Below are 12,865 nucleotides of genomic sequence, written 5' to 3'. Positions count from 1 at the left end.
CCATAGAAAGCAACGGGGATTAAATACTTACTGTTGAAAACTTCTTTGTGACCACATAAGTTTTGGATCTGCCTCATTTTTAGGCCCATGCCATAAAATGAGGTTACAAAACAAATGAACGGTTTAGATATAATGCATGTGTGTTATTCTCAATAATTTCAAATGATGGTGGGTATATCCATTCAATGTACCACCGTATTACCAACAAAGCATGGAATTAATTTAATCCCATCACAACATGGGACAATCCCTGCGATTGGTAATAATTATGTATTTTGAATCCCATCTCACCTAATCCCTTCTAATCCCAGCGCCCAGACGCGCCCTTACTGCAAAAAGCTTTAGCAGGAAGTTACTCCACAAGGATGCTGGTGGGAGCCCAGCAAGATGTTTGTGAGAAATTCGCCCCATCCATTCCTTTTTCTATACCATTTTAGGACTTATGACTAAAAAATGAAGTGTATCCAACACTTAAGTGGGTCACATGAGAGAAAACATTGGGCATTTAGTGAGAACTGTTGAAGCATTTTTATATCCATCAAAGTTTTGCATAAGGCTATCATTTTAGTGTTTTTATTTAATCACATTAAGAATAACCGTAGAAACGGTTCCAGCATAGGAATTTCTTTACCCAATTTTCCCTCTCGTAGAACCCACTTAACTTTTTTAACCACTTCATTGTTCATCGCACTCTTGAATTGATCTCTCCCAACGGAGGGAGGAAATAGATTTCTCACATACATTATAGTGGCCCCACCCAACATCCTTGCCTGTAACTTGCTTTGGCAGAAATCATCGTGAGATTGACCAATCGAAGTTCCTACTGCATAAAGTTCTTGCTCAAGGATTTTGTATACATCAAATCCGTTCATCTAAATTTTTAGTTCATTTTAAAACATGAGACCAAAAATTAGGTACATCCAAAACTAAAACAAGCCACACGGGAGAAAACAGTGGAGATTTTGCGACCGCTGTTGAAATATTTTTATCGCCATGAAAGTTTTGTATCAGTTCAAGTTTTCCGTGTTTTCAATTCATGTCAATGAAAATGATCTTATAAACGTTTAAATGACATACAAACATTAAGGCAGAGCCTAGAAAGGTTTCAACGGTATCATTCCTTTCCCCATTGTTTTATATCTTATGGCTCACTTGAATTTTGGATCCTCCTTAATTTCAATAGCATGTATTAAAATGAGCTTGGAAAATGGATGAACGGGTTGGATTTCTCGTAAACATTACGGTGGACCCCGCCTTGCATCCTAGGGCAGGAACTTCTGCCTAATGCTTTAGCAGGAAATCCGCGTCCATCGAAGTGGTCCCATTCTCCCCCAGACGCAGACGTTGCTGAAAATAATGGGACCCACTGTAACTCGATCACAACCGAAATCCAAAGTACTCAATAAGGAAAAATGTAAATATATTAAAATGTTTAGATTACTCAAATAATATTATTTATTTGTTTTTACATATAATCTATCAATTGTAGGATACAATATATAAATAGTTTGGATTACTAATAAAAATATTTACGTGCGCATGTTATAAAGATAAAAATATTATTTCATCTTTTAAAAAATATTATATTATTATTTTAAAAATTCTTGCAATTAGATTGACTGATTGGTTACAAATTGCATGTGAAGATCGAAGTGTGCCACATAATTTTTTGGTCCAGCGTGATATTTATATATCATCTGAACCGTTCATTTTGTTGTATAAACCAAAAAACAGAAATATTGTCCTAATGGAAAACTTGCATGGCTCACCGAAGATTTCAGTGGTAGGCATTCAATTCCTGGATTTGCCTCATTTTAGACGTCGTGTATAAAGATGAGCGGGCCAATCTGATGGACGGAGTGGATTTCACACAGGCATCGCACTGGGGGCACGTAGTATCCTACTAAAGGAACTTCATGTGGGTGGGGGACGATGGAAGTTCGCTTCTCATTTTGAGATATTTCTCGTCCAATCGTGTGAGTAAACAAACCAACGGTCTGGATCACTCAGCCATGGGTCTCACTTGTCAGAATTGAAAACACGTGTACAGTGTCCGGTGTACGGTTTAATCCCTCAGAAGGGGGAGCTTGTGAAAGATTGTGCGGCGCTCCACTCAAAATCTCTGTGGTATCTGAGAGAGAGAGAGAGAGAGAGAGGGAGAGAGAGAGATAGAGATGGCGTCAGATCTGGACCGGCAGATAGAGCAGCTGAAGCGATGCGAGCCGTTGAAAGAGTCAGAGGTGAAGGCTCTCTGCCTCAAAGCCATGGAAATCCTCGTCGAGGAATCCAACGTCCAAAGGGTTGACGCCCCCGTCACGGTATTTGACGCTCCTCTCTCTCTCTCTCTCTCTCTCTCTCTCTCTCTATATATATATATATATATATATATATGTATCTGTTGAAGAAGGATAGTTGATATTTATACCCCTCTTTTTCTAACGATACATCCATTTTTTGGGAGTTTTACTTCTCTGGTAGTTCACCACCATTTTAGGAATGCGTGTATAGTTGTACAGCAATCCAGACCGTGGAAATCGCTGACCTAATTGCGGACGGGGCGTAACCAAATGAATTACACTGAAAAAACGAGTAACCATCTGATTCTGCAGTTGGAATTTGGACTAGTCGCTGTTTAACTTTAGCTGTTTAGTTGTTAATGATCAATTTGATGGTTGCTGTTTCTTGATCGATGTGATCCATCTGCAAGGTGGTCTGCAGTTTGGATGATCTTGATAGCAGATGTATGTGAAGAGGATGAATTGATTGATGTCGTTTCAAAGTGGTGGTGACTCTGCAACTCTGCACGTGTAATGCAGCTAGATTCAAATGAAGAAAGCTAGTTGTAAAAGAAGATCATGCACTGCATTTGTGTTCCATATCAAACCCAAAATTCAAAAATTTGGTGTGCAATAAGTTGCCGATTATCTTCCAAGAGCCATATCCAGGAATTTGCGCAAATAGCTAAATTGCTCTCTAATCGGGCCACCGAATAACAAACCCCCAAAAGTGCTACTACATGAAAAAAAGTTCCCCTTTTAAACTTTTTCTCAATTTAGGATTCGTTGTAAGACTCTTAACATTTTTAAAAAAATGTGTATGGGCTATGCCAAATATAAAGCCTATGTACACGAAGATCCCAAGTTTTCGTTTTGGATTTGAACCCTACTTTCTTAAAATTATCCACCAAATGGACTTTCCTAGAAAGCAGGAAATAGTCTATAAACTAGGAAATAACCATACTATGATCTTTAAAGATATTTGTCATTTGTCTAGAAAGATGCATCTACTTTGGAGGCTAATTCACACTTATGGACGGATTTAGACTGCATTAACTCCCCCTAGCTTTGAAAAACCCATCCACGAGTTTGAAGCCTGCATCGATCTTTGAATTTGGAGTATTGTTGTAGTATGCCTTTAGTTGCCTGAGGGACTTGATGATGAAGACCCAAAAGTCACCCAACCAACGGACTGCTAGAATTGTCCGTCTGCTTCCCCTTGCTTGCTCGTGTGTGTACAGTGTCCTAGAATGCTTTCCTTCTCCATATCGCTGATTGTGTAACTTGTTTTGCTTGTTGTAACACCCTTACCCTTTGCAGTCTTAATGACCTCGGAATTTTCTTTAGTCTCTGGCATGGCAACAATTGTCCATATTCCTACATCGTCTGTAAGTGGATAATTCTTCACCGGATGGAAGGCAATCTCTTTCTCCTTGTTCGTAACCTTGTAGGTTTTGGTGAACCCACAATATTACAAAAGGCAATTGTACAACCGCAGTCGTCCTGAAAACACATGAGAAACTCACATTGAAGCAACTTCACACCAAACGGATTCTGTGTGGCATGGCCCCAATGAATAAGTCACCAAACATTGGCAGTTGATTGGTAGAGATTACTCGCTAATGACACTATATTTACGTTATGCCACTTTTTATGTTAATCTTAGTAGTCTTTCTTCACAAGATACCTGTGCATAGAAAACACTGGTGTGCAACCAATTTTTCTACACTTCCTCATTAGTGGCCTGTATGCATCGAACCATGAATGAGAGATAAATGCTTTTATCTTGATACCATCTATCCCCTTATCGTTGTCGTCCTTACTAGTCTCATTTTTTTGCTCATCCTCTAAGCCATAATCTTCGAGTTGTCTATCATAGTAGTTGAGGAATTTAAATGAGCATATGGTGGAAACATGTTCTTCACCTCCAAACTTAAAATATTTAGCAACATTACCCGCTCCTTTGATGCCTCTCCCATTTCTCGCTCTTCAGGACCCTTAGTTGACATGGTCTTTTGGCTCTCCTGTTAGCGATATAGGAGCACACGCATTCCTAGCATTGCATCTAACGGGCACCTTTTGGTGATGCTTGAGCTCATACTGCAATCTAACAAGCTTCATCCACACTATTTGGCTTAACTCCCACCATCTCCCTCTGGATTTCTAGTTTCAATCCATTGCATTGTCGGGCAATTTGTGCAATGTTGTCTCAAATAATTCACGTTGAACAATCAAATTGTTGTATCTTCTCTGTGTGTGTGTGTGTGTGTGTGTGTGTATTCTTCAATGATCGTGTTCTGTTGCCTTAATGAAAGGAGATCTCAAAACATAAGGATCTTGTAGTATGATGGCAACAATCATCTTTTCAATATGGCCTTCATTTCCTCCCAAGTTGAGATAGGAGGAGGTCCACTATGCCTCAAATTACCTTCTAAAAGAAAAAACTTTCTCAAATTGGCTTCAATAGAAGTCCTCCAATTCTGAGGAGACCACTTAAGCTTCAGAGCTGTAATCATAGCTTGACACCATCAGTCATCTAACACTACTTAAAAATAGATTACCAATGATTATTGTTGATCAAGGTTTTCTAGTACAATCTTCAATTTCAACCTTAATGCGACTTGTCAGCTCTTTTCAGCGATGAAGTTGACCATTATCGGGATAATCATGACTAGGGGCCATGGGTGCCTTTGGTCCTTGTTGAGGGTATCAAGACTGCTTGTGTGCTTGATAGCCTGATAGGTCTTGTACTCGTATCCGTAATTGACATCGTCTCTACGCACTATTTGAAACACAGGCTGCCTGGGTGAATTATTCCCTGACTTCACATATTCTTCAATATTTTCCCTAGATACTATTCCCCATGTTTTCTTCTAGTATAGACAACCGGATATTCATCTCACTCATTCACTTATCAAATTGTTTCGTCAATTATTGTATGGCACTCATAATATCACCTTGGTTCTCCATTAAAAAAAAAAGCCCCCACTTTGGTTCTCACTAGTCATCATAGGACTAAAAGAAGTCCCAGCCCTTGTAGGCAAAAAAAATGGGTATCTAGGTGGGTAATAGATCAGCAGGTTTAGATTTGGAACTTGGGGGAGAATTTTGGGAACTGGAAAGTTGGGAATTTGTTTTCTTCTGAGATTTGGGGATGGTGATAATAAGATTTTGTTGGATATGGGGGTGTGGGAATGGTTACTATTTTTATAGGCTTGGGGAGATGAGAGGGATAGGGTTTTGATTTGGGTTTGGGGTAGGGATGTAAGCAGACATTAATGAAAATGCTTTATTTTTTTTCAAGTTTCCAAGGACCAAACTTGCTCTGATAGCAATATAATGTAACTAGATTCAACCAAAGAAAACTAGTTGCTAGACAAGATCACATTTTCACATTCCTGATTTGTTTTCCATGCAAACGAAAAATTCAGAAATTTGAAGAAAATCAGTTACCAATGATCTTCCCAGGAGTTGCACACATGAATTTGCACAAATAGATAAATCCTCCTCCAATCTGCTACCAAATAACAACCCCCAAAATTGTACTGCATGAGGAAAGTTCCCCTTTTGAACTTGGTTTCAATTTAGAATTAATCATAACATAAAAAAGAACATGAGTATACTATGGGCTATGCCCAAACATAAAGCCTACACATGCAAAGTTCCCAAGTTTCCCTTTCGGAATCAATCTCTACTTTTCCCAAAAATATCCACCAACTGGAATTTCTGAAAAAGCAGGAAAATAATCTGTAACTAGGAAATAAACATACTGTGCATAAAATACCACATGCATTGCATGCAAACTAATCTTTAAGGAAACTGCTCACACTTGTGGACAGATGGGCCCACTTTGGAGACAGTTCATATGTATGGCTGGGCGTAGAATGCACTGACATGGTATAGTTGTACAGTAATCCAAACCATCCAAATCACGGACCTGGTTGTGGATGGAGCATAACCAAGAAAAGAAATGTTCACATACAACATTGCATGTGAACATTCTCATATAATGGTTTCATCCCCTCTAACATGTAGAACACTTGTTCCACGAAAAGGTGCGCCACAACATAAACATCACCTGGGGGTAAAGCCAAGATGGCCCACTCATCAGGCAGGCTACACTTTTGAAATCAATGGACATCCAATGATTTGATTCAATCTATGGACATGGCCCACCTTTTGCAATGCTGCGATATTCCACACAAATGACGCATTAATGGGAAAGAAATCATTGCATATGACACAACATCATACGTGAACATTTCTCACTAAAAAATTGAACTGAGGAGATGACAATAACCATCTGATTTTACACTTGGATTTTGGACTGCCGACTGTTTTACTTTAAGCCATGCTTTTGATAGGCATCGATTAGATTGTTAGGATTTCTTGATCAGTGTGTGTTTGGAGATATGTTCCATCCACTGTGTCCCTCGATTTGGGTGATCTGGATAGACATGCATGAGTGTCACATATGAGGAAGATGAATCATGGTCACTCCTCATTCGTAGTCATGGCGTAGGTCAGACTGTCTAAACCACTGACTTGGTTGTGGATGGAGCATAACCAAAAAAATTACACTTAGTAGCCATCTGATTTTTACCCCTTGAAAATTGGATCCACTATTTTACTTTTAGCCATCCATTTATAGCCATCAATTAGGGTTGAGGGTTAAATTCTAGGTTTCTAGAGGGATCTGATTTAGGCTTGCCAAAGAAATCTGACCTCCTGGCTTTTTCATCGGTAAAGAGCTTGCATATATAACATGCGGATGACTAGAAGAGTGAGGGAGAGTAGCTAAAGCACTATCAGCTTGAAGGGCAAAAAGAACAGAGGATATGCCCATCATCATCATCATCATCATCATCATCAAGGCCTTATCCCAACTAATAGGGGTCGGCTACACAAATCCTTATTCTGCCACCACACTCTAGCAAGGATCATATGATTCATATCCTCAATTAAACCATAGGTCATCAAGTCTTTTACTACTTCCCTGCACATCCTTTTGGGCCTTTCCCTTGCCCTTCTATAGCCTTCAACTTGAACCAACTCACTCCCAACGGGCATAGTGCTTGGTCTTTGTTGCATGTGGCCAAACCATCTAAGTCTACTTTCCCTCATCTTATTACTAGTGTTTTCAAAGGCGTACAATTTACGATTCAAATCATGTTGTGAACATGTTGATATGAATCGTAGCTCCAAATCACAAATCTACATAATTGCACAATTGTCATATGAATTGTATTGAATTATGTAATCGTAAAATGCATAAATGGGGCCCAAATTGCCTAAAAATAATTTCTCATTTTTATAAGTTTTTTCCTACCTTCTTTACCCTGATGCTTTTAAAACATGTAAGAGGCCCTCCTATTAAAAATCCTCATTTTTGTTTTTTGAGAGAAAGAGAGGAGACTAGTGGATTTTTATATCCAAAAACACAAAATAAAGAAATCAAAATATCATTTTCGTCAGTCAACATAATCCAATGCCGCTTTTTCGAACATGATACTGCACTCAAGAAAGGTACAAAGGATGTAAATTATTAAAGGGTTCTTATATGTTTTAAGGTAAATTTCTTGAAAGACAAAAAGTTAAAGGAAAGACAAGAATCCTTTGACATTATCACGATATCTTACCAACTTACCGTATGCAAGTTCTCAAATGCCATTATTATGATATCTATACTTTTTATGGTGCATATTGATGGAAAATTGATGATTGATTGGTTTTAAATTTTTCCTGGTTTATTTTTTTATAAAGATTTTCTTTTAACTTTTAAGAAAATCAGAAAAAATCTTATGATTTACGATACAATTTGCAATTTGATACAATTCAACCTCCATTATGATTTGCAATATGATAACGATTTTAACAACATTGCGTATTACCTATTGGTGCTACTCCTGAGTTCCCTTGAATGCATTCATCCTTAATTCTTTCCTTGTCTTGCTATTCATCCATCTCAACATCCTCATTTCCTGCTCACTCATCCTATCAATATGTTGTTCCTTGACTGCCCAACACTCGTCCCATAAATCATGGCTCATCTTATAGCTATGCTATGAAATTTCCCGTTAGTTTGATTGGTGGTACATGATGATCACATAAAACTCCAGATGCACATCTCCACCTTCAGGAGATGTCCAACCTTTGAAAAATTAGTTTCCTGCCCAACCAAAGCTCGGAGCTTTTCATTGAGAATGAATTTACCATATTGCCCTTTAAGGATGGTGGGACCTGAAATGCAGACTTGGCAGTTGGATAGACTGGAAGTTGGCCAGCCTACGTGAAGTAGTCGACAACCTCTCCCCTACTTTATCAGTGAAATCGGTACCACTGGCCTCAACATCTTCCCCCTTGGCAATTGGACGAGTGGCTACCCCATAATTTGGTGTATTTGACAAATATCGTGCATCAATCTTGCAATTCACTAAGAAACGGAATGGGGTAGGTTTGGTGATTGTTAATGGTCTTAATGTTAGTTTTATGATCCAATATAGGGAGATGAAATGTGATTGCAAGTAACAAATGTCACGGAAAATTCTAGTCTCTGTTTCCTCTATATTGGAAATATCTCCCCCCCCCTAAAATTTCCTTATTTGTGTTTTTATTAATTATGCTAAAGAAATAAGGAACCTATGTTATACGATTATACAATTCAACCAGTCCCCTTACGAATTAATGGTTCAATTTTGATTTCCTGAACACCAGATAACCATTTGTAGTATTCTTGTATTTGATCATCATCATCATCAAAGCTTTGTCCTAGCTATTTGGGATCAGTTTTATGTTTGCTAGTTAATCCTATCTGAGTCACTATCCTAGTATCCTTGGTAAGTGAACAAGGCTTCATATCCACTCTCACCACCTCAGTCCAAGTGCTTTTAGGTCTTCCTCTCATTCTCTTTTCAGGTCCTTCACCCTGATCAATGTTCCCTTATTTACAAGCCATCTTGACTCTTTGGTCTTCATTGACATACCAAACCATCTCAATTAGCTCTCCATCATCTTTATCTCCTGCTGGGACTACTTTTAGGCTTGCTTTGAATGACTTCGTTCTTAATTCTATCTTTCCCATTCTTCCCACACAAGCATCTCAACATCATTATTTCTACATCACTCAATCTTTGCTCATGCTGCTTGCTAACTGTCCAATACTCTTCTGCCCTTGTCCAATAGCTGATCGAAAAGCTATCCTATAAAATTTTCTTTATGTTTCATATAGCAGTCTTTTATTTATGCATCTCTATTTTCCTTTGTGCACTTATGGAATATGTGCACATAATGTGTTGCATTGAGATGAATGATTGATGTGATTAATTAGGTGCTTGAATGCTTATGACATCTATTGATGCTATTCAATGACATTCCATTTTCTAAGAGTTTTCTGTGTTTGCATGTGCCCACCAGACATTGACACAGCTGCTCAGAAGAACCTTAAACTCCTACTGTCTATTGATGTACTTTATTACATACTATGTTTTTTGTATTTTTTATGTTTTTATATTTATATGTGTGTGCATCATGCTCAGCTGTCCTCCATGACCCTCATTTACTTGCTTGCATGCCCCTGAGTGCTGGGTGGTAGGACCATGATGGCATGCAGTTTGTCAATGTGAGCCCATGGCATGGCTGCCACGTAGTCTAGTTAAAAGAGCAATGTTGATGTCCGATGGGCAGCAGATTGTAAAACTGTAACCATTTAAAAGCCTGTCTAAATTGTTAGTACAAAGGCTAAGATGATGATCATTGTTTATATGGCACTTATTTATGTTTATCTATATGTGGTTTTCAATATTTTGAGTTTAATTGAAATAATATATATCTAATTAATATACTTGTATCATCTAAGTGTATGCATGTATAAGCATGTTGGATTTTGTAGGATCCTTGTGTCCTACACCTTATGTTAATGCTCATCATTGATGCACATCTCGATGTTACGCAGAAAATTTGTCCCCCTCCTCCCACCACCACCACCAGTTTTACATTCTGAATCCAGCAATCTAGATTGCTGTTGTTTTCTGATCCAAAATTACGGTTCTATACTCCTAGTGTAGATTAACTTGTAATGTCAATCTATATTTAGAACGCAGAGATTAATATTTTGATTTATGCAAGAGCATGCATACATGTAATATTATGTGTGTGGGACCTATAATAATAATAATAATTATTCATCATTTCATACATAATTTACAATACCAATTCATGTATAAAACTATACTGTATATGCCTGGTGTACAGACTGAAGTGACCACATGATTCTTCCCCTAGCGTACCACACATTAGAGGAAGTAATGCACTGCATACTGTTTCCCTTACCACATACAGGAGCGGCCCTTGATCCAAGTAACCTTGGTCATGGACATAATCTAGCTGTAAGAGACATGAAAATCTTTCCTAATAGTTAGATACTTTTTCTGACTATAAGTGTGCTCTTCTTAATCCATTTGCTTCGACATTGAGACTTCCCTACATCCCTGGAGTAAGTTGCTCCATTCTGTGGTGTCATTTATTAAAGTTTGTAGTATCGTTGCTGCCTTGGTTTTATAGAAGGTCCATGATACAAAACTACTTCAATCAGCTGATTTTTTGGGCTCTCATTTTTCAGGCAGTTTTCTTATCTCCGCTTAATAACTTGTAGTGATCATTGATAGTTGATTTTAATGATTACAAAAAATAGAAATGAGAAGAACATGATGGAAGAACGTTGTAATAATGTCATAAGAGGTAGAAACTCCTAGTGGACAATCAGGAAATGAGAAACTCAGGCTCCTAGTTAACATATCCTTCAAATTTGTCATCAACAATAATCATTCACTTCTTGGGTTTGAGCCCATTGCTCCATGGTAGACAGGGCAAGTTTTAACATTGAGGTTTCAGGTTCAAGCCTAGCTTACCTATGAAAAAAATAATGATAATAATAATAAGCACTTGTTCAAGAGACTTGTTTAATGCAAGGCCCAACTTGCAAGGTTTAGAATGTTGGTGTCGGGCAATGTATTGGCCAGGCCCAAAAACAGTACAATATGGGGCAATATTGGACCATACCAGACCCATACCGTTTGTTCAATTTTTTGCCCTTTTTTTTTTTGGCAAACTGTAAGGAAAACGGGGAAAAAGATGTAAAAACAGGGATACATCATTTCAAAAAAAAAAAAAAAAAAACACATATTAAATGGTATATCAGACCATTCTTTTATAATAATGTTCTTTGTTGGCTTGACCTGTTAAAAGCCAACCAAGTAGGCCCTAATGATACATAAATCAAGCATGATTAGTTAGATTACGGCCTGTTATATTGAAATACAACAAAAATAAGATAAAAAATAAAAGGACAGTAATAGTTTTCTTTCTTCTAATTTTTCCACAGTTCAATTTCTCGAATATCACTCAAATCTTGTGGTTTGATCCCCAACATAGGCCTATATTTGGTATAAAATGATTTTTTAAACTTCTTCTATATTTGAAGTCCGGTTGTCAAGTCTTCTGCTCTGGGATCTCAAGGACTGGTTAGGAAGCAGTCATCTTAGTGATGTCTCAATCTTCTCCTCTCTCCTGGGATAATCCCCTTCCAGTTCTGGGTTTGCCTGGCTTGTTTGGGCTTGGGTTCTTCTTCTTCGAGTTGTATAGTTTACCTGTTTTTGCTGTGTTGGGTTTGGGGTGAGTTGTATAGTTGTCTTCTGTTTTGTTTTGTTTTGTTTCTGTTGTTTTGTTTTCTTTTGGGTTGCTTCAGCTCCCTTAATAATAACTTCAATCTTTAAAAAAATGAAGAAAGATGAAAAAGAAAAAAACTATAGAGAAGGTTTTTTTTTTTTTTTTGGGGGGGGGGGAAATGGGGCTATTATGGCCATATCAGCCTTTATAGGGTGTATTGGCACTGAAACGTTGTATCCATGCCAAGGTATTCAAGAATGTAACAGTGGTTGTAATGGCCAGCCTTATGGCCGTTACGATACGAGCTGCAACAAATGTTACAGCCCACCCTCTACAATCCCGTATTGGCCCATTACAAGTCCATATTGGTCCATTACAGCTCTGTACCAGCCTGTAACACTTGTTAAAGGTTTTTCTTTTCTTTTCTTTTTTTTCCTTATTGGCATTTTTTTTCTCTTCAAATCGGGCATTACAGACCCGTATCGCATAACGGCTACCTCATATCGTGTAACGGCCATTATGCCCATACCATAACCATTTTTTAATACCATGGCCAATCGGCTTTTATAGGGTGTATCAGCACTGATATGGCATGTATCGGCCAATACAGGCTGATGCAGCCTTTTTTTTCCTCTTCTTTTTCCAAAATGGACTGGTTCACTTGCATATCATGTCTCGGGGTGGGTTGATACTAATACAATATGGCTGTATCAGAACAGATTTTTTAAACCATGCCAAGTTGCGAATTCCCAGTTTTAGCTTCTCAAAAGCATATATGCTGACTAATTGAATTCAGATATTGGTAAATAGAACATAGAACATCAATACCCTTGAGTGCATCAGCAGCGATATAGACACCACAGCCTGAGACATGCTTTAAAGTGTATTAGATTACTTTGTGCTTTTATTCTTCTCATACATCAACC

General features: G+C 38.0%; 1 protein-coding gene across 3 annotated transcripts in view; it reads left to right on the top strand.

The window, feature by feature from the left end:
- Positions 1-2,090: 2,090 nt before the first annotated feature.
- Positions 2,091-12,865, top strand: part of LOC131228761 (serine/threonine-protein phosphatase PP-X isozyme 2) — a 31,882-nt gene continuing 21,107 nt past the window's right edge. Inside the window, exon 1 of one of the 3 annotated variants that reach the window (XM_058224625.1) lies at positions 2,091-2,318. In XM_058224625.1, the coding sequence (XP_058080608.1) occupies positions 2,175-2,318 (144 nt within the window). In that variant the 5' untranslated portion in view covers positions 2,091-2,174. The remainder of the gene's footprint in view (positions 2,319-12,865) is intronic. The other 2 variants (XR_009163087.1, XM_058224624.1) reach the window with 2 other exon arrangements.

This window comes from Magnolia sinica, chromosome 16, assembly GCF_029962835.1.
Source record: "Magnolia sinica isolate HGM2019 chromosome 16, MsV1, whole genome shotgun sequence".
NCBI lineage: Eukaryota > Viridiplantae > Streptophyta > Magnoliopsida > Magnoliales > Magnoliaceae > Magnolia > Magnolia sinica.
This window is presented reverse-complemented; position numbering and strand designations above follow the sequence as displayed.